The sequence below is a fragment of the Wolffia australiana genome, chromosome 18 (genome assembly GCF_029677425.1).
Source record: "Wolffia australiana isolate 7733 chromosome 18, ASM2967742v1".
NCBI classification, from domain to species: Eukaryota; Viridiplantae; Streptophyta; class Magnoliopsida; order Alismatales; family Araceae; genus Wolffia; species Wolffia australiana.
This window is the reverse complement of record NC_135852.1, coordinates 4,917,148-4,943,033: the sequence shown is the minus strand read 5'-3', so window position 1 is coordinate 4,943,033 and position 25,886 is coordinate 4,917,148. Positions and strand designations below refer to the sequence as shown.

Genomic DNA, 25,886 nt, shown 5'->3' with positions numbered 1-25,886 from the left:
GTTCCATATCTGGATATCGCGAAGAGAGAGATATAATAATCGATAATCCCGCTGAACGTTTTCGTCATCCGGTTTCATCGTCCTCAGTCGAGACAGATAGCGACCCTTTCAGGGGTAGTGTCGGTATTTCACTATTTCCCATCACAGTTTCGACCATCATCCGTTAATTACGTTCCGGACGTACCGTTCAGATATCGCGAGAAGAGAGAGATGGTAATCCCGTGAACGTTTCCGTCATCCGGTTTCGTCATCCATAACCGGGACAGCTGGCGGGGGAATCCTTCCTAGCTTGGCCTTTTACAGGGGTAGTTCAGGGATTTCCCTACACTCCTTTGACCAAATTTGAAAAAAACTTCTTCCAGAGGAAGAAGAAAGAAGAAGAACGTAGAGAAGGTTCCGGTAATGGCGGGATCGAAGCTCGCCGAGATCGTCAATGTCGATCAAGCCATATCACATCAGATCTACGAGACCGCGAGCCAGATCGTGCCGCTGGGGTTGCTCAAGGCGCTGGAGATCTCCGGGGACGGTCGGATCTGGATCCCGATCCCGATCGCCGTCCTCCTGGCCGTCAGATCGCCGCCGGCGATCCAGATAGCGACCGGCCTTCTCGTCGGATTCCTCCTCGATCTCCTCTTCGTAGGCCTTCTCAAGCACCTGGTTCGCCGCAGCCGTCCCAAGTACAATAGCGGAATGTACCTCACCGTCGCCGTCGATCACTGGTCCTTCCCCAGCGGCCACTCCTCCCGAGTGTTCTTCATCTCCGCCTTCCTCTTCCTCGTCCGATCCCCGCTCCGATCAATCCTGGCCGCACGATCTCCCCCCGAGATCCTCCTTCCCGTCGTGTTCTTCTGGTCTTCCGCGACCGCAGCCTCTCGGATCTTGCTCGGCAGGCACTTCGTCTCCGATGTTGTTGTCGGAGTTTGCTTGGGCGTGATCGAAGCGTTGCTGGTTTTCCGATTCTTTGATTTTTTTTTTTTTCTGAATTAATTGTTGCTCAAGAACAAGGAAGAACATGAGAGGTTTTTTGGTTGAAACGCGGGTTTATTTCCATATGGTTGAGAGGAAAAACAGCATGAAAGATGGAGATTGGAGCTTTTCTAGGGTTCCTCGCCCAGCTCCACGCGGAGATTGTCGTAGGGATAAACCTTCGGCGCCTGACAAAAACCAAGAATTTATGTCGATCTGTTGCTAGAGAGAAGAACATGAACCCTAAAACGATCAAACATGCGAAAATCTGAAAAAAAATCAGCTACTTTCTCATCACAAGTGACATATGAAAGTTAAAACGGAATCGAAGTTGAGATAAGTGATCTTAACAAGAACAACTTCTTTTTGAAGAACAATTGGGAATTGGAAAGTACAATATCCAAAACCGATATACTTGATCCTTCAAAATAAAAACAGAACCAGGAATAAAGAAGATCATTAAAACCATCGATGACCAGAGTTTTCTAAAAATAAACAAATGGGCAGGAAAAAAGTAATCATCTGTTTGATTTCTTGGTTCATTTGAAATTCTTTACGTGGATCCATTATGGAAAATTGGATGCAGTTGCATGGTGAAAGATCCCAGGTATATTTTGGGAAAACTGATAAGCCAACTGGGCTGGTTGCATCTTCAAATAAGCTCCTCCGCTAATCACTTTACTAAACTCCAGCGACATAGTGTACACTTATATTTAATAGGATAATTGGCTAATGGGATTCTTTCTGATAAAAAGAAAAAAATGAAAAAAGTTCAAAACTGGCTGATCTGGGTCAACCATTGAATCTTAGACCTTCATCTTCCCGTAACAGCCGGGACGAATAAGGGCAGTACTCCTTGCTTACACATCACGAGTCTGTTTTTCGTCATTTGCTTGTGCCTGAAGGAAATAGGGCTGTAATCGTCATGTAGTATTCGGAGTAGTTGTACTACACGTAGATTATCCATACTTTCTGCATTCTGTTCTAGCTATTTCCGCACCTTCTGATCGACCTCAACAACAAATACATATCCGCTCTATAATGTGAGTATAGCGCAGGGACGCAGACAGGATGATTTTTTCGTCGCGGGACGAAAAAATCGTCCCGTCCCAGGATACGAACGAATTTTGGGACGAAAATTCGTCATGGGGACCACTGGACGGGATGGTTTTCGTACCATGGGACGAAAAAAACCGTCCGTCCGGAGGTCTCGGACGATGGACGGACGAATCTGGACGGAAAACCGCCAGATTCACATCCGACGGTTGAGATGTTGCCATGTGGCCTCGCTATGACAACTTGCATCAATGTCCCTGTATTTTTACGTGTGTGCAAACGGACGCCGCTCAGAAATAATTGTAAATATGTCCCTTCTCATTCTCTCTCCTCCATTATTCCCTAAAAAACTTGAAAAAATCTATATTAATATATTAAAAATATAAAATGGGTTTTTTTTTCATCCCGGGAGGATTGGACGTGACGGTTTTTTTATTGTTGGACGGAAAAACCGTTCCGGCGTCCCTTAAACTTCTCTGGACGTCGGACAGGACGAAATTCGTTTCGTCCCTTCCATCGGCCACGTCCGGGACGATCCGGAACTATAGATGTGAGTTCACTACTTAGATGCTTTCAGCAGTTATTCACTCTGCGCTTGGCTACCCAGCGTTTAACCGTGGGCACTATAACAGGTACACCAGAGCTGCGTCCTTCCCGGTCCTCTCGTACCAGGGAAAGGTACTCTCAATGCTCAAACGCCCACATCGGACATGGACCGAGCTGTCTAACGACATTCTGAACCCAGCTCACGTACCGCTTTGATGGGTGAACAGCCCAACCATTCGAACATATACAGCCCTTGGCTTCCTTTTCTTTTTTTGACTATATGCTCCATCTTAGTAAGCGATTTGTAATTCTTCACTTAGTACAACTCTAATTCAAAAGGTGTTATTTCCCTAGGGATAGGGTCCCATGGAGTTCCAGCGTAAGTAAGCCTCGAGATAACTAGATTTGTAACACATAACTTGGAGGAGTTAGGCCCTCTCCAAGGACACCGACCGAGGGCAACAAGCCAAGCAGTGAGATATATCTCGAGGCCGATAGGCCGAGCAGACCTGAAGTTCTCAGTTTAGAAAAAATCAAAACTGAGTCCCCACTGGATCCCTACTGACGCTGGGGTGCGAAAGAGGGTCTTGTTTTCATTGGGTAGTCTATAGAGCTACCCACTTGTAAACTTTGTAAGGCAACACAGCTTTTGTGGGGGCATTATGACTGAAAAACGAACTGGTTTGGTTTATCCATCCAAAGAAAACCAAAACCCTCTTTCACACCCCAGCGTCAGTAGGGACCCAGAGAGTCGGCTTCGCTTTTGGCCTTCCTTCATATATCTACAGATTTCACCCCTACACACGATCCTGAGTACTACAAAAGAAAAGTAAAGAATGCTACCTCCAATCCCCTGTATGTTTGATAGAGCCAAATATCCCCCCACTTACTCCTAATAACTTATCTAATTACAGCGTATTAACCGCTAATGCACCTTTCTTTTATCAAATCTCAGGGACATGGTCTAATCATGAGGGTAGTATTTTGTCATGGTGAACTCATGACATCCTCTTACATCGTAACCGCTACAAGGTTTGACTTTAGGATAAACTGTACGCCACCAGGACGTAAACTCCTGCTCCTAAAAACGCGCCTCAGAACTGCGCTATTTTGAAGACACCTGATTAGTTTTGTAAACAAGAAAAGAACAATTTTTGATAGCAAATGAAAGAGATTACAGGGTTTTATAGGAAGCCCTAATGGGCTGACTAGAGAGGGCCCTTAATGGGCTAACAAGAGAGAGAAAATAAAGACATGTAATACTCAGATCAACACTCCCCCTCAAGCTGGAGCGTGGATGTTATCCACACCCAGCTTGGAACAGAGCTCCTCAAACCTAGGGGCATGAAGCCCTTTGGTGAAGATATCTGCAAGCTGTTCAGCGGACGGAACATAAGGCATGCAAAAATCTCCCGATTCAAGCTTCTCTTTGATGAAATGGCGATCGATCTCGATGTGCTTTGTACGGTCATGCTGAACGGGGTCATGAGCAATGCTAATCGTCGATTCGTTGTCGCAGAACAGCTGGACAGGAGAGGGAATTGGACACCGTAGCTCACGAAAAAGCTGGGTAATCCAAAGTGCTTCACACAGACCATGCGCAAGGGCACGGAACTCCGCTTCAGCACTCGATCGAGAGACCACTTTCTGCTTCTTGCTCCTCCAAGTAATCAGATTGCCGCCCAAGAAGGTGCAATACCCAGATGTGGACCGGCGATCAACCACAGAGCCGGCATAATCTGCATCTGTGTAGACTTCAAGACGCAAGCCGGTATGGCGACGAAACAATAATCCACGGCCAATGGTGCCCTTCAGGAAACGGAGGAGACGATGAGCAGCATGAAAATGGCTCATGCGAGGAGTCTGCATGAACTGACTCAGAACACCCACTGAATATGCAATGTCCGGGCGAGTGTGGGTGAGATAAAGCAGTTTTCCCACAAGTCTTCTATATGGGCCAGGCTCAGCAAGCTCCTCATCCGCATCGGCACCAAGTCGATAGTTCGCATCAATCGGTGTCGAAGCAGGCTTGGCGTCCTCCTTTCCAAGCTCATAGAGAAGGTCCACCGTATACTTTCTCTGACAAATAAAGATCCCGCTGGAAGAATAGGCCACCTCTATGCCAACAGGCCAAGATGGCGAATAGCAAATTCCGACGAGAGATACATAGCCAGCTCAGTAATGGTCGTCGTATCATCACCCGTAATAATGATGCCATCCACGTACACAAGAAGAATAGCGACTCCCCCTGACGTGGAATGGCGGTAGAAAAGGGTGTGATCACCATTACACTGACGGTATCCACGACGCTGCATGGCCGTCGTGAAACGACCAAACCAGGCACGAGGAGATTGCTTCAAGCCATATAATGCTTTCTTCAGGCGACAGACAACAGACTGCGGAGACGATGGCACTAAGGAAGTGTAGCCAGGAGGTAATGCCATGTAGATCTCCTCTGTCAACTCTCCATGCAGAAAAGCATTCTTCACATCATATTGTTGCAAAATCCAGCCCCGATCCGCTGCAAGGGCCAATAAGATCCGCACAGTATTCAGCTTGGCGACGGGAGCAAAGGTCTCCTGATAATCAATGCCATGTTTCTGAGTGAACCCTTGTGCCACAACCCGGGCTTTGTGGCGCTCAATAGAACCGTCAGAATTATGCTTCACAGCATACACCCAACGGCTACCCACGAGATGCTTCCCGGCCGGTAGAGGAACCAGATCCCACGTTTCATTGTGAGCAAGAGCCTGAAGTTCTTCCGCCATGGCCTGACGCCAATGCGGAAATGAAAGGGCAATGTCCACCGTCTTGGGAAGGGAAGTGGCATCAAGGGAGGTGAGAAGGGCATGATAAGAGGGTGAGAGGCGATGAGAGGAGATAGATTCCGCCAACGGATATAGGGGAGAGGAACGGGAAGAGGGCAGCACGGCTAATGAGGAGGTGGCAGGAGGGGTGGAGGTTGAGGGAGACGGGGCAGCAGGAGACGAAGAAGGAAGCCGAGGCTTGTGACGAGCAAGGGTAATACCATAGCGTTTTTCAGGCGGGCAGCGACGGATAGGGAGCGGAGGAATCGAAGAAGGTGCAGCAGAAGGGTCGAGCGCAGGAGCAGATACTGGAGGAGGCTCCACAGGAGGGACTGAGACGGCGGCCGGAGGCGGGTCGGGAGGCACAATTGCTGGAGGAGCAACAGGCGGAGACACGTCGGGAGGGGCCGGTGAAGAGGGACGAGGGACGAGGATGAGGAATTCGAGTGGATCGGAGGGAGATGGGGACGATGAGGGTTCAGGAGAGGAGGAGGAATAGTAGGGAAGCAATTCATCAAACGTGGCATCTTTGGTGACGACAAACCGACGAGAGGGTGGATGATAACATAAATAGCCTTTTTGGGTGGAAGAATAGCCAACAAACACACACTTGATAGCATGGGGATCCAGTTTATCACGACCAAGTTGGTGGTTGGGCGCATAGCATACACATCCAAATACACGAGTAAGATGAGTTCAGAGAGAGAGAGTTGGAAAGGAATGCTGAAGACGGTCAATGGGAGTGGAGTAGTCAAGCACTCGAGATGGAAGGCGATTAAGAAGATGGATGGCGGTGGAGACGGCTTCCCCCCAAAAATACTTGGGCACATGCATATGGAAGAGAAGGCTCCGAGTCATTTCAAAGATGTGACGGAATTTTCTTTCGGCAACGCCATTTTGCTGTGGTGTATAGGGACAAGAAGTTTCATGGATAATGCCTTTGTCTTGGAAGAAGGTGCTTAACGTGGTGTTAACGTAGTCTTTAGCATTGTCGGAGCGGAAGCGACGAATGGATATAGAGAATTGAGTTTGGATAAGGGAGTAAAATTGAGGAATGACACAAGATATCTCCGATTTGTTCTTCAAGAAATATGCCCACGTGAATCGAGTAGCGTCGTCAATAAAGATGCATAACCACCGAGAACCGGAAGTACTATGAATAGGGGAAGGCCCCCACACATCGGTGTGAATAAGGGAGAATGGGGTCGAAGAATGAGAAGACGAGATAGGATACGTGGTACGATGATGTTTGGCAATTCGACAAGCAATACAAACAAAACGGTCTACAGAATGGCCTTTAAAGAGTTTAGGAAAGAGACGATGAAGAGTAGCAAAAGAAAGATGGCCGAGACGTCGATGAAGAAGCCATAAACGCTCGTGGGAAGCCGAAAGGGAAACTGCCGCAGCAGCAAAAGCAAGAGAACTCGAACAAGGACGAACAAGATGGAGCCCCTCATGCTCCTCAGCAATGGAAATCGTCCTCCCCGACACCTTATCACGATAAAAACATGAATTAGGAGAGAAGGTAAGGTCTTGTTTCAACTCGCGAACAAGGCTAGATAGGGAGAGAAGATGATGAGTAAGGCGAGGAACATGAAGAACTTTAAATAGATGCATAGAAGAGGAAAGGGCCACACGACCAATACCCGCCACGGTGAGAAGATCGCCGGAGGCTGTTTTAACTTTGGAGGAGCAAGAAACGGGTGCATAAGTTTGAAAGGCTCGAGGATTTGGGGTCATGTGGGCGGTGGCACCGGAATCAAGAAGCCAAGTGGAAGAGGAAAAAGAATGGCCAGGAGGGGATGCAGGTGTGGGAAGACTGGTGGACATACCTGCGTGGGCCAAGGAGCATGAGCCCACGACTGGAGGATCAAGCAAGCGGCGTAGACGCTCTATCTCTTCCGGAGTGAAGCTAGCGGGCGAGGCACTAGTCGGGAGAAGACCGTACAGCATAGGCACTTGACCCGGGGGGGCACGGACGAGGCGGCTACAGCAAGGTTGCTCGGTTGTGCGTGTTTCCGTTGAAGCTTGTAGCACGTCTCCTTAGAGTGACCTCGCTTCTTGCAGTAATTGCAAAACAGCGAAGGATCACCCTTTGGAGAATCCTCCGTCCGAGCCGTCGGACCACGTGGCAAAGAGCCAGGTGGTGGAGTCGACGATGGGCATGCAGACGAAGAGGAATGAGCTACAAGTGCCGAAGCCGAGTTCTGTGCCTGCTGAAAGCGGGATTCTTCAACCCGCACACTGTGGAGCGCATCCTTGAAGGTAGGACCAGTCTCCCGATGAATAAGCTGAGCCCGTGCAACTTCATATTCCGAGTTCAGTCCCATAAGAAACTGGAAAACCCGAAGTTGAAGAGTATATTGGCGGTCCACCGAATGGGAGTCGGGCGGCATGTAGTAGTCAATTTCATTCCACAACGAAATGAGCTCCGTACTGTACTCCATGATAGACCGGTCCCCTTGACGCAGGTTAGCGGCCCGATGTACCAATTCGTACAGAGTCGCAATGTTGCGCTCCTTGGAGTGGCTCTCAAGTGCTGCTTCCCAGACCGCCCGAGCCGACTCTAGAGACATAAATTCACCTTTAACACTAGGTGAAATACTGTCCAAGAGCCAAAGATGAACTACCCCCTCAACGTCCAGCCAGTCATAATACTTGGGATCGGTCCGGGAAGGTCCGTCTTCTAGAAGATGGCGCATGAGACGCCCTTTTAAAGTTATTTGGACGTACTGGCGCCATTGCAGGAGATTGAATCCAGTAAACATACCATCCGGAGGCATCCGAGGCAAAGAGGATGGTCCAGAGGAGGACGACCAATTCCCAGGCTCGAGAGGCACCGCAGATGCATGTGGCGTAGATACCGGCGTCGAGTCTGGCATAACAGTAGAGGTCTGGGCTTCAACCGGGTTCATCATGATGAAAGCAGAGTAGACCACAGTCAGAAGGCGCCGGAACGACGAGAAGCCGGGACTGCAGGCGCCGAGACGTCGGGCGCCGGGACGGTGGGAACCGGGACGTCGGGCGCCGGGACGACGGTCGCCGGGACGTCGGTCGCTGGGGCGGCGCAAGCCGGGGCGGCGCGAGCCGGGAGGGCGCGAGCCGGGGCGGCGCGAGCCGGGGCGGCGAGAGCCGGGAGGGCGCGAGCCGGGAGGGCACGAGCCGAGGCGGCGCGGGCCGGGACGGCGGGCGCCGGAGCGGAAGACGCTGGGACGGCGGACGTCAGAACGGCGAGCGCCTGGGAGGCCCGGAGCGAGACGGCGAGAGACCGGAGCGCGAGATCAGGCGGTCGTGAGAACCGCCGAAGATCGGAGCGCAAGGTCGAGCCCAGGAAACCCAGATTAGGGTTAGGGTTAGGGCTCTGATACCATGTAAACAAGAAAAGAACAATTCTTGATAGCAAATGAAAGAGATTATAGGGTTTTATAGGAAGCCCTAATGGGCTGACTAGAGAGGGCCCTTAATGGGCTAACAAGAGAGAGAAAATAAAGACATGTAATACTCAGATCAACAAGTTTATCAGGGGCGGATGCCTCCGAAAAAGTAACGGAGGTGTCCGAAGCTTTTTCTAGGGTATTGCGCCCTTATGAACTAAGTGAAGAATTGGAGCACTGTTTCATGAATGCTACAAAGAATAGTCGAAGAGATATGGAGTCCGATCTAAATCGAGTAGGTTTTAAGGCATCAAAGAAGGTTTTCCTCTACGTTCATCACAGAATATTTCTAAATCTTCATCCTAGGTCAATTAATTGACCTAGGAGTTGTTTCCGGGCATCCTCAAAAAAAAAATTATTATACACCTCAAAAAAGAAAAAGACCTAATGAAAAATGATTAGTATCACCATTTCCAATGCTCTCTTCAATAAGGCACGGAAGAGCAGTACGCGTTCTATTCAAAGATAGATCCTCAAGGATACGCCGGAGCTTTTGGATGTCCCATTGTTTATGCATGTATTTATCCTAAAGTAAAGTTGAAATTTCCGACTCAAGAATCAATCATACAAGAATCCATCATTCCATTTCACAGCTTCTGTGGGGCCGTTAAGACCGGAAAACAAACTGGTTTGGTTAATCCATCCAATGAAAACCCAAACCCTCTTTCCAAACCCTACACTTAGTACAACTATAATTAAAAAGGTGTTATTCTGACATTTCCTTCTTCTCCTTGACTAGAACATATTACTTGACACAGACGAACCGAAACAGACCAAACTGAAGATTTCCACCAAGAAAATTTTACAAACTGTTTTCCAGTAATGATGTTAAAATAAGCACCTTCCCATCTTTCAGAAGCATCAATTTTGAGTCTCCTTCTAAAATAATCTGATTTGTGTTGTTGGCGTGATTAGAGATGGGACGGAGTACACAATCTGATTTAGAAGTTTTGATTTATACGGACAGATAACTGAGAAAACCAGGGCCAGCAATATTTCTCGAAGAAAATCCAGCTCCTCGATCGAGGGGGAAGAATCAAGAGAGCGAGGGGAATGTCTTACGAAAGGGATCTTGGAAGCTTTATCGTTCCACGCCGCCAGGAGACCGAGGGAAGCAAAGAAACCCAATCCTCCGCAAAGCCAAGCTAATGCCTCGTACTGCCCACCAAATCCAACACCAAACCGACACAAATCAGGAAAAGAAGAGGATTTGGACATAGAACACGAGATTTACCTAATTACCTTGCCAATGTGCGGTGCCAGTCGATCGATGCAAGGCTCGGGAAACGGAGTGCCATTATCCCAAATGAGCTCGTCGTGCTCAGGAAGCTGCACACAAAACGTGGATCAACATCTATGATGAAAAAAAAGAAGAAATTTCGTTCAAAAAAGATGAAAATTGAATCTGGAAGAGGAAATTAGGGCATCTTGAACTGCGCTTACAGCTCTGTCCGGGACGATGTGCTTGCCGACTGGAAGTCCCATTCCTGAACGGGAGCGGAGGGCCGCAGATCGGCCGATCAGTCCGCTCCCTCCCATTATCCGAGTCAACCTCGCCGCCATCGCTTCTCTCCTCTTCCTCCTCGCTCCGTCGCAAAATTTCTTCCATAAATGTTCTTCGCCTATTTATATTACCATTCATTTTTCCGAGAACGTCCTTGTAATCTTCTACAATTGTAATATCCCCTTCATGACGGAAATAAAGATAAATTATGAACATTAAACTTTCTTTATAATGTAATAATGTTTGGTATTGCAATATCCCCTTCTAAGATTTACAATTAGCGGAATAGGATCATCTAATTTTGAAAATAAAGCTTGAATAGGGCGTTGAAATTTCATGTTGACGATCCTGTCGGATTCCAGTTCTCGAAAAGCTCGAGCGGGCGATTGGTGAAGAGTAAGTTTCTTCGATCATTGTAGATCAAAAGGTTGGTGATTTCTCTCTATTGCCGTGCGATGATCTAGAATTTCGCTTCTTGTGGTCATCATTTCTTTTATAGATTTCTAGGTTTTGATTTTCCTTGGGGATGCGGGAATCGACTGGCTTAATCGTCATCTTCGTTGATCGGAACCCTAGCTGATCCGAACCTCCTTCTCGTTGCGCTGAACCCTATTAAATCGATTACTGATGGGATTGATCCGGAGCTGCTTTTCGTTTTTGGCCGGCACCACGTTCGGGATCTACGTTTCTCAGAATTATGACGTTCCCAACATCAAGAGACTCGTTGATTTTGGCATGGCCGTGGCGAAGCATTACGAGGAGTCCTATCGCAAGGGCAAGAGAGGGGATGACAATAGTTAGAAGAGATCAGAGCCCAGCTTTCCAAATACTTTCATCTATTTCAAATTTGATCTTCGCTACTTCTCAATCGTTGATATCGATTTTGTAGTGCGCCTTGCCTCCCTGAACTGTAATTTGCGAGTTTTTTTGGGAGGAAGATTATAGAAATTTATCTGAGGTGTCCCATTCTTTGTTTGTTCCGGGAATTCCATCCCGATTCCTCTGAATTTTTTGAACTCCACCGTATTTATTCATCAATGAGTTCATTCTTAAAGATCGTAAAAACTTTTTTTCTTGCACTTCCATTCAACTTGGATCTTGCCTATTTCCCAAGCGTTGATATCGATTTAAAGTGCATATTACCTTCCTGATCTGTAATTTGTTTGTGTTTTTTTGGGAGGGAGATCATATGAATCTATCTGATGTGACCCATTTTTTCTTTTTCCTGAAATTCCGTCTCGATTACTCTGCTTTTGTGTTTAAATTCCATTGTATTTGTAAATTAAGGAACTCCTCTTTAAAGATCACATAAGCATTTGATCTTTCCCTTCTATTGAACTTCAATCTTCGCTAAAATCCCAAGCGTCAATATCGACTTTCTAATGCTTCTTGCCTCCCAAAAAATCTATCTAATCCGACTGTATTTTGCTTGGTTTTTCAAGAGGGAGAACATAGAAATCTATCGAATCCGACTTATTCTTTCTTTGTCTCCAAAACTCCGTCTCGATTTCTCTGCATTATCTAAATTCCACGGTCTTTATTCTAATAAACATTCTGTAAACATGTTACGGATCCGAAAATAACATGCCCATAATTTTCACATATGTAGAACTTCCATTGATTTTTTGTTATTAGTTTGGCAGTCGATGCGCATGAATTTTAACTTATTTGCTGTGAACCATAAATATGTTATGATAATGCGTCGAAAACACAGGAGCTGTGAATAATAAGAACGTATATTTTCCCATGGGCGATATTTCTGCTTATTTCTCCGTGGAAATGCCACTAAAAATAAAAACCCTCTTATTTCTCCGTGGAAATGCCATTATTTTATGGTTTTTTACTGGCATAAAATTCCTATAACTTCGGGAGAGTATGCAACAGATAGAATAAAAAAGGGCTTTTCAGCAAACACGCCGGTAGAGGTTTGTATGCAAATTCTAAACACTTTGGGGGATCATGAAACAGAAAGAATGGAGAAGGGCTTTTCAGCAAATTCTCAATCGTGCACTTCGTTGATTCCCAATTTCCCATACAGTAAACACGTACGTTGGCGTAATTGTGCCAATTCTAATTACCGGTAGAGATTCTGAAACAGATAGAATAGAGGACTTTTCTGCAAATTCTCATTTACTCACGAGAAGAAACTCGTAGGTTGGGGTCTTTGTGCAAATTCTAATAAATACGGGGGCGTCTGAAAGAGATAAAATAAAGAAGGCCTGTGCCGCAAAGTCTCAATCGTGCAGTATACTAGCGTACAATAAACACGTAGGTTGAGATTTTTGGTGCAAATTCTAATAAATGGCGGGGATTCTGAAACAAAATCGTACAGAGTAGACTTTTCCGCAAAACCTCTATCGTGCACGATACTCTCTTGCAATAAACACGTAGGTTGGGGCTTTTGTGCAAATTCTAATAACTTCGGCGGATTCTGAAACAAATAAGATAGAGAAGGGGTTTTCCGCAAATTCCCGATCGTCTTCTTCCCTAGAAACTCCGGCTAGGGTTTCGCGACGGGGGAGGAGGAAGCTCGAGGCGATGGGGGGCCATGGCGGGCTGAACATCCTCCCGCAGAAGCGGTGGAACGTCTACAACTTCGAGAACCGAGAGAAGGTGCGCAAGGACGAGGAGGCGGCCGCGCGCGAGGAGCAGACCAAGGCCGCCGACTCCCGCCGTCGTGATTCCGAATTCCGACTCGAACGCCTCCGCCACGCTCGCGGAATCGCCCTCCCCGCCGTTGATCCCCGATCCGACGCTGATCCTCCGCCTTCCGACGCCGGCCACATCAATCTCTTCGACGGGATCGAAGATTTCCACTCCGTCGCGTCGTCTTCGAAGAAGCACGATCGGCCCCAGAAGGACGGATCTCTCAAGGAGTTGAAGAAGAGGAAGGAGGATCGCCCGGTCGTTGTTTCTGCAGAGGATGAGAAGTATCGGATGGGGTACGGCGTGGCCGGGAAAGGCGTGAAGGCTCCGTGGTATCTGGCTCGGCCGTCCGCCATGGATTTGGCTGAGGAGAAGAGCGGTAATGGCTGCTCGACGGCGAGCGATTCGGGGAAGGGAAGCGGCAGGAAGAAGACGATCGAAGAACTCAGAGAGGAGAGATTGAAGAGGGAGAAGCTGGAGAAGAAGAGGCAGCGCGCTGTTCTTGGCTCGGCGAGGAAATAGGTCAGAAATCTCCAACGAATTTCTTCGAATTCCGATCCTGTTCATATTGTATCCGATTCTGGTCGTAAAATTGCAATGATTTCTGTGTTTTAGACGCAAAGATTCTGTGTCATCTGATCAGAATTCTTGAAATCGAGCATCTATTCATTACTTGATTATTGTTCTTGCGGGTGACTCGTGATCTTCCAAAAATGAAAAATTATCTGGAAAGATTCTGTACAGAAAGAGAGGGAGAGAATTGTTTGGTGTGAGTCAGAGCTCAACTTCCTGGAGATCATCCCCGAAGCCGCGGTTGTTGTTGGCATGGACATGGCCGGTGCCCAGGTTTGGCGGAAATGGGCCATTATTTGGAGAAAAGAATGATGGCTTGGCTGGTGCTGCGGATGATGATGATAATGATGATGATGATGGTGGCGGATGATGGTTGAATGCATCGGGGTAAGCCCCGCTCCATGATGATGCTCTTGTGCGAGAACCGAGTGAGCTGCGGGCATCTTGGGATGGTGGCCTCCTTGATGAGATGTTGTCCATGCTCGGAAACCTCTGCATCGTAGACGACGGCACTGAAGATGATGATGATGATGATGACGACGATGATGATGATGATGCTGGGAATGCCGAGGCATCCCCTTGGATAGGTTGAGGGGGATCCACGGTTTCGTCTGCTTGCTCGGCCGCAGTGACCGGCGTTGGTACGAAGAACTTGGTGCTGCCCGCCGGCTTCGGCGGTTGGAGAGATGGTGTCTGGAATGACATTGCCGGCGCGCCTCCCCCTTTGTTGAATGTATCCACATACCTGGAAAGATTGACAAAGACAACAGCAAAGGATGATGATGATGATGATGATGATGATGATAACAAAATATGATGAGTACATGAGCAAAAGGGCAACAATTGACAAAGACAACAGCGCAAAAGATGATGATGATGATAACAAAATATAATGGGTACAGGAGCAAAAGGGCAACAATTGATAGAATTACAATTGACAAAGACAACAGCGCACGAGATGATGATGATGATGATAACAAAATATAATCAGTACATGAGCAAAAGGGCAACGATTGATAAAATTACAATTGACAAAGACAACTGCAAGAGATGATGATGATGATGACAACAAAATATAATGAGTACATGAGCAAAAGGGCAACAATTGATAGAATTACAATTGACAAAGACAACAGCACACGAGATGATGATGATGATGATGATGATAACAAAATATAATGAGTACATGAGCAAAAGGGCAACAATTGATAGAATTACAATTGACAAAGACAACAGGAAGAGATGATGATGATGATAATGATAACAAAATATACTGAGTGCATGAGGAAAAGGGCAACAATTGATAGAATTACAATCCTGCCCCACAGAATAGCCACAAGGCAAGGAATTCAGATGGAAATGAAGATAGTGAAGGAGCATAACGTACTCAGAAAACACTGTCATAAATGATTCAGCATCGTAGACAAAGATATAGATGATTATGATGATGGGTACAACAGATATAACGAGTAGAAGAGGAAGGGTAAGAGCAGGACGGCAGCATTTGACAAAATTATGATCACTTCAGAACGAACAGCCCACAACAATATAAGGCAGATATCCTAAAAGATGACATGGATGATGATGATGATGATGATGATCAGTACAAACGATATAACAACATTGAATACAAGAGCAAAGATGAACACGAGACAGAAGGCGACAATTGATAGAGTAAAGATCATTATATCTGGAAGGACAAAAAAAAGGCACATATTGGAAAAAAGACCATGATGAAGGGGCATATAATACCTGGAACGAACGCCGATGCGGGTACGAGCAGAAAATTGGCTCATGCTGTGCGGAGCAGGAGGCACACCTGGACTGTGATCCAAGGGAGCAGGAGCTTTTGATTCCACCATGCCGTTTAGGGTTAGGGTTTCTGCCGGGGGCCCATTCGCGGATCCAAACTGCGCCGGAACACCGAAAGCTGCTATTGTAGGGGGCGGCGGCGGAGGGCCAGGCTCCGCCACCGTCTCAGCCCCTTCCTCCACCCATCTCTTGAGCTTCTCGTCGTAGTAGAACTTGTTACTCTCCCCCAATTTTGCCTGAAATAGTTAATTATTTCATTTTCAGCACTATTATGACAAAGAATCTGGCAGAGCTATTTTACATTTTATAGATGACATTGCAGTGATGGGGAGATATTTTACTATTTACCTGGCGGTTTCTTGACATCCATCCCACAGTTTTCTGGAGCAACTGAGAGCCGAAGAGACCGAAGCGAGATCCCTCTTGATGACTCTTGCTCGGAGGCGTGGTCGACTTGGTTCCGGAATTCACCGGCTCCTGTGCGACAATCAAGAGGGAAAAAAACATTTTTTCCATCAGCTTAAATTAACCAGCTACCATAATCAGCAGACCAAAGTTCAAAGTGAGCTTGAAGGTTGCATGCTTTCGATCTAAGTGCTGTTCTTTATCCTCAACAAGAAAACAAAATCGGGAGGGTCACCAATTTTGGATGATCATCCTGAATTTATTAACAAAGGTACTTGAAAAAATTATCTATCTTTCCCACACACGCTACATCTCTCTAATTGGGCGAAGAACCCTAGAAAAAATCGACGAGATAGGATGGAAGTGAAGATATACCTGCTTTGGGGTCCTGCCAAAATCGGGCTCCGAGACACTTCTACTTTGGATGGTCTTCCGACTAGCATCAGCGGTCCACCCACTGATTGCCTCCACCGATGCGGAGGAAACCAAAGGTGACATGGTCGAGTTTCCCACCTTCGTCGCCGTCGCAGACATATAATCATGTTCATGGGTGCTCACATGGCCGGGAGGAAGTGGCGGCAGAGATGCCGGCGGGGCGCCAATCATTCGATGAAGGGATTTATCCAAGGAACTAAACAGCTTGCCCACCAATTTTGCAGGAGCCAAATTTGTGCCGTACCCACCCTGCAAAAAAGAGGAGTCGAATTTGTGCTTATTTTCGCTTTTCCATGATTCGGAGAAAAAAATTTAAAAAGTGAAGTTGAAATGCTGGATATATACTTGTTGATGTGCTCGAATGCGCTCCTCGAGAGAGGACACCATCCCTTTCCATGCTTCCACTTCTGGGTCTCTACCAGAGCTCTTCAATGATTTCATAATTGCCTGGCAGTACCTGTCGACGTCATATAACTTAATTGAGAATGGTGGTACAATGGAGGATAATGAGAAAGGCGAAAGAGATTGACGGCAGGTTCTTGTACTTGAGTGAATCTGAAACTTTTCCCACTTCTGCAAGCATGTGGGCATATACGAGCTTGTATGGTTGGAAAGGAAGCAGGACAAACTGGGAATTTCCCGACACCTTTGAGTACTCGAACAGTTCGGTTCTCTAGATAATTTCCAGAAAAGAGAGATGATCAGTAATTCGGCAGTATTTTTCTACTGAAGTGCAAACAATGGCAAAAAAACGAAAAAAGAGATTTAAGGATTAAGATATAAAAGGTTCTGGAAAGGAACGGAGTCATCCCACCAAAAATAGTTTGAACTATCTTTTTCACACAGACACTCTCTCCATTTTCCACTCTCTCTCTCTCTCTCTCTCTCTCCAATAAAAGTAAAAAAAAGTTTGAACTCTCTCTGACTCTCTTTCTCTCACACACAGACAATCTCTCTCCTATTTCTCATTCGCTCTCTCTCTCTCTTTCTTCCATCCATAGAGAATGAAAAATAGTTTGAACTCTCTTTCCCTGAAAAAAAAGGTTTTGCCAGTGGATGAAAAAAAAGCAAATCAGGAGGATGAAAAACCTGAATGGCCTCAGGGCTGGCATAAGTTCTGGGGCATTTCCAATGATCTGCACCGATTAGACAAAGCCTTGCCTTGTCGGAATATGATTCGAAGTTCGCTTCTGCCACCAAATAACACATGTGCGCAGCAGTAACCTGCACAACAAAAAATGATCTCATTTAATAGGGAGGGGCAAAAGGAGCAATACGAAATGAAACATAACAGGAAATAGAACTACACTTGTACCTCGCTTGTTTCCTTCCACAAGCAATCGCCAAGATTTATTATGACCAGCTCGTCGTCTTTCGTTCTGTTGGCTGTAATTATGGCCAGGTTTTCTTCCCAATCATCCAGCATCCCGCTGGGAGAAACCTGCTTTAAATTTGAAAAATATCAGGAAAATGAACCCATCTATAATTTTCAACATCAAAAAACAAAAGAAAGAACAGCAAAGGGACCTGTACAGGTTGTTGAGACATATTCCAAACGCCAGCCATGTTACTGATGGAATGATCTGTAGAGAAGACGTCGGCAGGTTGACCAGCGATGAGGAGACAAAGAGTCCGGAGAGGGGATCCGGAGACGAACTGGCGATGAGCCATCTGCTTCACAGTTTCAACATAGAACTGCAAAACCCACAGTTTTATATCAAGTAAAGATCAGCATTCTGCTTAAATGTTAAGAATATAAGTAGTGGCCTTGCTATTAGCAAGCTTTTAGGACAGTTGTAAACACTCAAATTCTAACATGATATCATGGCCAGGGTTACAGGTACAAATCCCAAAAATTAACATCCTGCCTAAAGATTAATAATATAAGTGGTAAGCGCTCAGATTCTGAAAATAAACAGTGGAAAAAATGACAATACCTTGTCACCTAGTTGGGCAGCAAGAACGAGGGCAGGTCCCCACAGTTGACCTTCTTGCGCACACTGCAATGCATCTTTTCTTCTTCCGGAAACTAGAAGGTTTTGCACCTCTAGAGCGGTTGCCTGAAATGGAAAGAACGAAGAACAAAGTCCCTCTTAGATAATGAAAATGGAAAGAAATATATAAAAAAAGTAGCCATAGTGCATATATACCCGGATCTGTGCTTCAGATGGCATACTGCGCATGCAATGAATTAGATCGCCATACTCACTCGATTGATGGGTGTTCTTCTTAGCTGATGAAAATAGCCTCGTCACGGCTATCTCGGGGCTATCAGCTTCCTGTTAATAGAAGTTATAAAATAAACCATAGGACTGAAGGGACTATCAAAAGATACGTGTGTCCCAACGAGCGAAATCCATAACAAGGAATACACTTCAAATTTTTATGCTATTGACATATTTTTGTCAGGTTTCAATAAATGAAAAATGTGATTATGTCACATTACTAAAACAAAGAAATGAAATGACACATCGCTTCCAGAATAATATCAGGCAAGATAGTTCTCCTATTGGAATAATACAAAGAAAGAACACAGCTCTAACTACAGCCAACTGAAGATAGCTGCGACAATAAATTCCTCACAAAACCATGAAATGATGTTCTCTTGATGATATCGTTTCTATTTTACATTTTTGGATGATGTTTAAGTGGCCAATGAGAGGAATGCATGTGTACTGAACTGCAAGGAACAAAACCTAACACATAATGATGATTAAAAGTTAATTTTTAACCATTAAAAGTAAAGCTATGAAGCATCATGAGTACAAGTAGTATGCAAAGCCATGGACGTGAGAGCAAACACATGGCAACATGTTTTTGTCCTTTAAACTGTACTAATTAAGGAAAGAGCAGAAATAAGACACATACAGATTACATCTTCTTTGTTATTAAGCTTAACAAAGATTTGTTTACAGAGATAATTAAATTTTACTGGCTAATGGATACAACGGAATTAGACAAAGGAAGATGAGCAATGACCCAAAAAATCCTTAAATTAAAAAAGATAATACATGGAATTTTTCGTTCATATAACATGTTATCCTAAATGTTACCTGCAAGGACGGATCTGCACCAAAAGGTGATCGTAGTTTCCCATAATACTGACAACATATCTTCAGTAAAGATAGAAGCAACTTGAGAAGTTCGGCCTTCCTCCCATCCATAGTCAATGAGTCGCAGCTTGCAATAGTCTCATCAATCCATTTATTTAAATCTCTAGTAGAAGCACTACCACCAACTAGTGGACCAGGAAATGGTTGTCTACATAGAACTTGGAAGTAATCACGCCCTTGGCTGCTGATTGCTGAAGACACTGAATTTTCCACGGCAACTTCAGACAGGTTAAGAATAGTTATTTCTCCCTTTCCAGCACCCTACAAATAATTCTAAATCGTGAGGAAAAAATGAAAAAAAAAGAAAGGTGAAATTTGCACTGGAGCTACCTGACTACCGTATCCCATGCTTGTACTAATATGCCCTGGATCCTTCATTACAATGAGCTTCCCTCCAAATCCAAATGTAACTAAGGCGTGAGGTGGACGCCCATCCAAAGAGCGACCCACATTCGGAGCATGAAGATAATGTGACTTTGATCCAATAACACTTTGAGCGAAGTGAGAGTAGCTCACCGGAGTCTGACTTGGAACATAATTCTGAGATTGGTGCGCTGCAATTGGTTGGACACTATTTTGATAACTAATATCTGAAGGCATAAAAGCGGAGAGAGAATTACTGCCAAAGCTGCCGCTTCTGAGATGAGAACTTGTGATAAATTCATTGGTTTGGTGACCCATCTGTTGATCTGTACGTTTCATTTCTAGATTTTGTGTCTCAAAACTCGAGGAATAATCGATTTTGTTTTCCTCTTTCGGTATCCACATGCTGTTTCCACCCCAATCTCCCTGTCCCTGGCTAGGCAGAAAGCTCACTGCCTGAGCTTGATTTTGAACACTTTCAAGATTATAAAGCTCCGAGTTTTGAACAGACTGTTGTTGAACATCAGAGACAGCAGAATCTTGGGAAACTGTCGCCAAAGATAGGGTATAAGTTTCCATGGAATACCACTGCGAAGTGTTAGTATCATAGTACCAACCAGGATACTGGGCATCGAATATCATGTTGGGTGGGTACTCAGACTTCTCTTCAGACACCGGGGTAACAGCAGCCATGTTTCCACTTGATATTTCTTCTGACACTGACATAGTACTCTGCTCCAGGTATGAAGTTTCTGAAAAATTGCAAACTTGCGTGGTTTCTTGATTGCTAACCACTGTAGAACTGTAGGCATCAGTTTGAACACCTGCCGAATCATAAGTTTCAACTTGATACCACTGACCTGAACTCGGATCATACTTCCAATCCGGATAGGCGTTTTCCCAATACTCGGTTTCATTTCCGACGACTCCCTGTTCGTTGTGAATCGCGGTTGCGGTCTGCAAACTGGGAATTGAAGAGTCTTGGATAAGCTGCGTTTGTACTTGATCGAAGGATGAATTCTCTTCAGGAAATTGGATTTGATTGTTTGCTGATCGATCCGGACCTTCGGGGAAAAAATCAGATCCGGCCATGTCTAACAATCCTTGCCCAGAACTGAATGACGTCCATTGAACCTCCTTGACACTGGTTCCCTTCGACCCAGCACTCATCTCTGTCAACGATCCAGGCGATCCAACCTCCGTGGAAGGTTTGGTAAGTTCACTGAATTTATCCGTAACGATCGGAGAACTCTTCGTCTGGATCAAGCTGTTGCTCTCCCGAGTTTCATTCGCGGCAGAATTCACCTCTTCGAGCTGATCCTGCGCAGAAACTGGTTTTTTTGAAGATTCTGCAAGCCCAAACTCATCATCATCGACCAACTTATCGAAGAAATCCTCGTCCGTTTGATCCTCCAACTGGAACGGATCGGTGGTCGCCATATCACCAACCGAAGAACCCTAATCCCTGAGAAATTCCTCAACCAAACAACCGAATTAAGAGGAAGATCTCCGCAAAATTCCCTACCGGACCAGATCCAAAAAAGAAGAGATTAGCACGCCTGCAGAAACACCGAGGGCCTCCCCGCCCCCCGATTCCGAAGATCAAGCATCAGAAAACTACACACCGAATCCCAAGATCTAGGGTTTCCCCGGCCTCCAAACTCCTCATCCTAGCAGATTCCAGCAACAAAACTCTCCCTCTACCCGCGATCCAGTCGTCTACCCAGCGACCAATTCCAGATCTCGGATTTAACCAGCCAAACGCGACAACTCAACAATCCAAAAACGAAGAACAGACTCTCAAATGGAAATCAACCGAGACGATTCACACCAGTTCTTACCACCGATCGAGATCAATCTACTCTTCCTTCCTTGTTCTTCAGCTTCCTCCTCGCCGCGCGTTCTCGCAAATTGCTTCTTCTTCGTCAAGCCATGGCAGTCTGCCTTCTTCAATCCCCGCGAGCGCGAGTCTAAATCCACCGCCCACTCCTCCCCCACGTGGCGGCATCTCCACCGTCGATCCCCACACCCCCCCCAATTAAATAATAAATCCCCAAATAATTCATTAATTTAAAATGACGCTTGACTATTCCTCATTTCGTCCCGTCCCGTCCGGAATCCGTTTGGATCGGCTTTTTGAAAATCGATTCCTCAAAGAGGGGGATTTTGTTTATACATACATTCTCTACGATTTCTTCGAGGGTTTCTTCAGTTCATCTCAGTTCGTGATGCCGAGGAGCTGATTATCGCCATGGAGACTGCTTCGATCTCTCGAATCCTCCCCGTGGGAGCCTTCCTCAGGTTAATCTCTAATCTCGCCTTCGTTTCCGCCGATTCCTGTTGTAAATCACGCGATTCTTGAGTAGGAAACGATCGATTCCCTTTCCACGCCCGTTTCCGCGATTCAAGACCTTCGATTCGCCTTCCTCGACGCGCCTCCGCCTCCCAAATCGATGCAAATCGGAAATCAGCGCCAACGATCCCGTTCCTGAGGCTGGAGGATGGTCAATTGCGGACTGGAACCCGCCCCGGCCGCTCTGGCGAGGTCTGACGGTGCTCGTGGTCGCCGGGCAGGTCATCCACCACGTCTTGACCGGGAAGATCCACTGGAGAAACGCGCTGCAGCAGCTGGAACGCGTCGGCCCGGGATCCGTGGGCGTCTGCCTGCTGACCTCCGCCTTCGTGGGCATGGCCTTCACCATCCAATTCGTGAGGGAGTTCATCCGCCTGGGCCTCACCCGGTCCGTCGGCGGCGTCCTCGCCCTCGCCTTCGCCCGCGAGCTCAGCCCCGTCGTCACCTCCATCGTCGTCGCCGGCCGCGTCGGCAGCGCCTTCGCTGCCGAGCTCGGCACGATGCAGGTGTCCGAGCAGATGGACACGCTCCGCGTGCTCGGCGCGAGCCCGGTCGACTACCTCGTCACGCCGCGGGTGCTCGCTTGCTGCGTGGCTCTGCCTGTTCTCACCCTGCTCTGCTTCACTGTGGGGCTGGCTTCCAGTGCAATTCTGGCTGATGGGATTTATGGGATTAGTGCAAACATCATCCTCGACTCGGCGCGGCGGGCTCTGCGGCCGTGGGATGTTCTAAGTGCCATGATCAAGTCTCAGGTTTTTGGGGCAATTATTGCTGTGGTGAGCTGTTCTTGGGGTGTGACTACAATTGGGGGCGCCAAGGGCGTCGGCGAGTCCACCACCTCGGCCGTGGTTATCTCTCTGGTTGCCATTTTCATTGCTGATTTTGTCCTCTCTTATTGCTTCTTCCAGGGCGCAGGGGACTCCCTAAAGCATGCCATGGGCTGAGTAAGCTTTCTGCCTCTTGTAAAGTCGATCAATTAACCTTCTTTTTTTTGTAATTTTTATTTGTTCTATTATGATTTTGGGTTGCCCACATGAAATATGAACTGCCCAGTTGAGTTGTGGAGCATTGGCCTTCTTGAGAGGTCTTTTGGATGTTTCTAGTCTTGGAGTTGATGTTAACTGAATGGCATTTGTGGGTTTTCTTTTTAGTGATTGCAGACATCTTGTAAAGTCGGAAAACTTATCCTTTTGTTTGTAATTTTCATCCGTTTATATGATTTTTACGTTTGCCCAAATGGAGTGTGCGCTGTAAATTGAGAGGGGGATTTATGAAAATAGAATGCCCGCCGTTACATTTTTTTTAAGTAATCTGGATGTCCTATTTATTGAACATTAGAGAGGTCGAAGAAGGTTCCTAAAGAGCATGCTTTCCTCTCTTTCGTCCAAAAAAACAACTTTGGTTTTCCTCTCCCATCGTGCATGCTGTATGGAAATTACATCAGAAATTCTGAGTACACTGCTGCGTCATTAAAAATTCTATATTTTCTTCCTTGTTTATCCAGTCAGAGAACTGTCTTTTGGGTCTTCATTTTTTCTTCGTAGGAAATGACATATTTTCTCCTTGATTGTCCAGACATAGAACCCATATAATGTCAACAAAGCAGAAATAATTTGTTCTTTTTTTCAAGGCTTCTGAAGAAAAAAAGACTAGAGTTGTGGGAGGATCACTCAAATCTATTTGGTCCATGGTTTTGCGGATCATTCTCTTCAAACCATCAGTTTCAGAAGCGAAATTCATTACCCAAAACAAGTCTACAAGATCTTGTTGGTCGTCAAGGCTAGATTAGACAACAGGATCTTGTTTATCCAATTTCCTGTTGACTATTGATTGGGAAGGTCACAGTCCAGCCTTGATCTGCTTTTAGCAAAATCTAAACCTAGATCTGAAGTTCAGTCTGGTCTCGGTCCAGTCGTGTTGACTAGTCAATGTCAATGTCAAAGTTGAAGAGTTAATGTCATGGAAATGAAAAAACCGAGAGATCAATTAATATTAATATATAACCATACAATTGTGCTTTGCGAACCAGTACAATAATAAAACAAAATCTTGGCAAAAAGTTATATTCCACTAAACATGCAACCAAATAATGTCTTGAAAGTATTAAGTTAGTCTTGAAAAACATAATATTCACCTTTCAATGGCTTCTGCTAAACTTGATCTCACAATCAAGTTGGTTACATGTCTCAAGCTAGATAGAAAGTTAAATAATTGGACGGTATGGTATCAGAAACATGGGTGCTAATTTGAGATGGAGAGGTAGAGAGCAAAAGGGAATTTTATGGATGTGTATAGAGGGAGATTTATGAGAAAATAAAGAGTAGGGAGAGGCTGAGAGGAAAAGAGATCATTAGAGAGGGAAAGTTTGAGAGAGAAAGAGATAGAATTAGGGAGGGAGAGAGAGGGTGAGAGAAGGTGAGAGGGCGAGAGCGAAATGAAAGAGATTTAAAGAGGGGTAGCTAGTAAGAGGAAAAGAGAGAGAATCAAAGGGGGGAGCAACTCACAGGGAAAGAGAGTCGTGGAGAGAGGGAGAGAGTGTGAGTGAAAGAGAGTGGATAGAGGTGAGGAAGAGAGTATGAGTGAAAAACAGACGTGGATATATGGAGAGAGAAAGAGGGGGAGGGAAAGATATAAAGGTAGAGAGGGGAAGAGACAAAGTTAGGGAGATGGAGATATTGAGAGGCAGAGATTGAGTAAAAAAGAGATAGGAGGAGGCTGGAAGGAGAGAGGAGAGGGTAAAGAGAGACATACTTAGGTATGGACAGTGAAAGAGAGAGAAGTGGCTTGAGGGAGAAAGTGAGAGGGAAAGATAGAAATATTTAGGTATGGAGAGAAAGAGAGAGAAGTGGATTGAGGGAGAGTGTGAGAAGGAAAGAGGAAAGAGAGATAGATTGGGAGAGGGAGACTGAAATAGAGAGAGGTGGATAGAGGGAGAAAGTGAGAGTTAGAGTGATGTCGGACGTCGTCCGACGGGTAAATTCCCTAGGTAATGAAACTTCGTGATGTCGTGTCCTAGATGGATGTATGTGCAGGCCCTGACTCGAGGGGGTTCGCCGAGGCCCAAGCTTTGGGGCAGACGACTAGTGATAGTGATGGTGACCTTTTGACCCTCGTCGGAGCGACAACGGCAACTACGGTGTCAAACGGAATGATTCCATTGGCGCTCGCACATAACGGACGGGCTCGACCGTAGCTAGAAATTCACTCAACTCGTAGTTTTTCAATGTTTAATCTCTCACCTATTCTAACCCGAGCACTGTGGAATGCAGCCAAAAATATACTATAGAAAGTTATATGACTGATGAGCAAGGGAAGTGACGTACCTCGTCGGTGGTGTACCCGTCGTCGATATAGTCGTCGGTGCAATGGCCGTTGTGGTCAGGAGTGGCGGAGGCATACTGGTGACGGGCACGGCTTCGCTCGACAGACGACAGAGACGTGGCGCAAGAGCGTGTAGCAGGAGAGGAAGGCAAGAGAGAGAGAGAGGTCTCTCAGGTGAGCTGGCTCTAGAAAGAGGTGTGGTGTGGGTGCAGGCGTGACCGGAGGTAGCAGTGACGGCGGGCAGTGGCGGATGCGCGCAGTGCAGGGCACAGTGCAGGCGCGAGCGGGGGCAGCGGCGCGGAGCACAATAGCGACGCACACGCGATGGTAGCTGTGGCATGCCGAAAGCGGGGCAGTGCACACTTTCAGAGTCCGCAGACTGATAACATGCATATTTAGTACGTTAATTTCATCATATTTGCATGTTTATTTGCATAAGATCACTCATATTTGCATGTTATCAAGCTTAAAATGAATTCCTGAATTTTCTACATTTTCTAAGAATATATTCTAAAAGAATATAATTTTTGAGACAATATATGATTTTTTGGA

The 25,886-nt window shown here is 46.1% G+C and overlaps 7 protein-coding genes across 8 annotated transcripts; 4 read left to right on the top strand and 3 right to left on the bottom strand.

Moving 5' to 3' along the window:
• Window positions 1-353: 353 nt before the first annotated feature.
• On the top strand, window positions 354-1,034 carry LOC144715052 (putative lipid phosphate phosphatase beta). Its single transcript, XM_078589909.1, has one exon. The coding sequence runs from the start codon at window positions 403-405 to the stop codon at window positions 985-987; it is 585 nt and encodes a 194-aa protein (XP_078446035.1). The 5' UTR covers window positions 354-402; the 3' UTR covers window positions 988-1,034.
• Window positions 1,004-10,406, bottom strand: LOC144715053 (NADH dehydrogenase ubiquinone 1 beta subcomplex subunit). The gene is made up of 4 exons (XM_078589910.1): window positions 10,253-10,406; window positions 10,052-10,138; window positions 9,872-9,967; window positions 1,004-1,154 (listed from the first exon to the last, which is right to left on the bottom strand). The coding sequence occupies exons 1-4, from the start codon at window positions 10,370-10,372 to the stop codon at window positions 1,098-1,100; spliced, it is 360 nt and encodes a 119-aa protein (XP_078446036.1). The 5' UTR covers window positions 10,373-10,406; the 3' UTR covers window positions 1,004-1,097.
• Window positions 1,664-9,865, bottom strand: LOC144715051 (uncharacterized). The gene is made up of 2 exons (XM_078589908.1): window positions 7,208-9,865; window positions 1,664-6,866 (listed from the first exon to the last, which is right to left on the bottom strand). The coding sequence occupies exon 1, from the start codon at window positions 8,291-8,293 to the stop codon at window positions 7,268-7,270; it is 1,026 nt and encodes a 341-aa protein (XP_078446034.1). The 5' UTR covers window positions 8,294-9,865; the 3' UTR covers window positions 1,664-6,866; window positions 7,208-7,267.
• Window positions 10,407-10,618: 212 nt separating the features above from the next.
• On the top strand, window positions 10,619-11,265 carry LOC144714955 (uncharacterized). Of its 2 annotated transcripts, none has more exons than XM_078589770.1 (2): window positions 10,619-10,709; window positions 10,813-11,265. In XM_078589770.1, exon 2 carries the CDS (start codon window positions 10,941-10,943, stop codon window positions 11,112-11,114), a length of 174 nt encoding a protein of 57 aa, XP_078445896.1. In that variant the 5' UTR covers window positions 10,619-10,709; window positions 10,813-10,940; the 3' UTR covers window positions 11,115-11,265. The 2 variants fall into 2 exon arrangements, with proteins under 2 accessions (XP_078445896.1, XP_078445895.1); XM_078589769.1 differs by having other exon boundaries at window positions 10,619-10,740.
• Window positions 11,266-12,767: 1,502 nt separating this feature from the next.
• LOC144714953 (leukocyte receptor cluster-like protein) lies at window positions 12,768-13,633 on the top strand. Its single transcript, XM_078589768.1, has one exon. It carries the CDS (start codon window positions 12,852-12,854, stop codon window positions 13,479-13,481), a length of 630 nt encoding a protein of 209 aa, XP_078445894.1. The 5' UTR covers window positions 12,768-12,851; the 3' UTR covers window positions 13,482-13,633.
• Window positions 13,634-13,664: 31 nt separating this feature from the next.
• On the bottom strand, window positions 13,665-21,602 carry LOC144714952 (protein transport protein SEC16B homolog). The gene is made up of 13 exons (XM_078589767.1): window positions 19,628-21,602; window positions 19,238-19,558; window positions 18,335-18,463; window positions 18,122-18,244; window positions 17,712-17,879; window positions 17,500-17,625; window positions 17,274-17,408; window positions 16,730-16,857; window positions 16,530-16,641; window positions 16,125-16,433; window positions 15,693-15,821; window positions 15,285-15,580; window positions 13,665-14,277 (listed from the first exon to the last, which is right to left on the bottom strand). The coding sequence occupies exons 1-13, from the start codon at window positions 21,098-21,100 to the stop codon at window positions 13,734-13,736; spliced, it is 3,993 nt and encodes a 1,330-aa protein (XP_078445893.1). The 5' UTR covers window positions 21,101-21,602; the 3' UTR covers window positions 13,665-13,733.
• Window positions 21,603-21,850: 248 nt separating this feature from the next.
• On the top strand, window positions 21,851-23,250 carry ABCI14 (trigalactosyldiacylglycerol 1). The gene is made up of 3 exons (XM_078590025.1): window positions 21,851-21,961; window positions 22,027-22,957; window positions 23,067-23,250. The coding sequence occupies exons 1-2, from the start codon at window positions 21,912-21,914 to the stop codon at window positions 22,955-22,957; spliced, it is 981 nt and encodes a 326-aa protein (XP_078446151.1). The 5' UTR covers window positions 21,851-21,911; the 3' UTR covers window positions 23,067-23,250.
• Window positions 23,251-25,886: the final 2,636 nt, after the last annotated feature.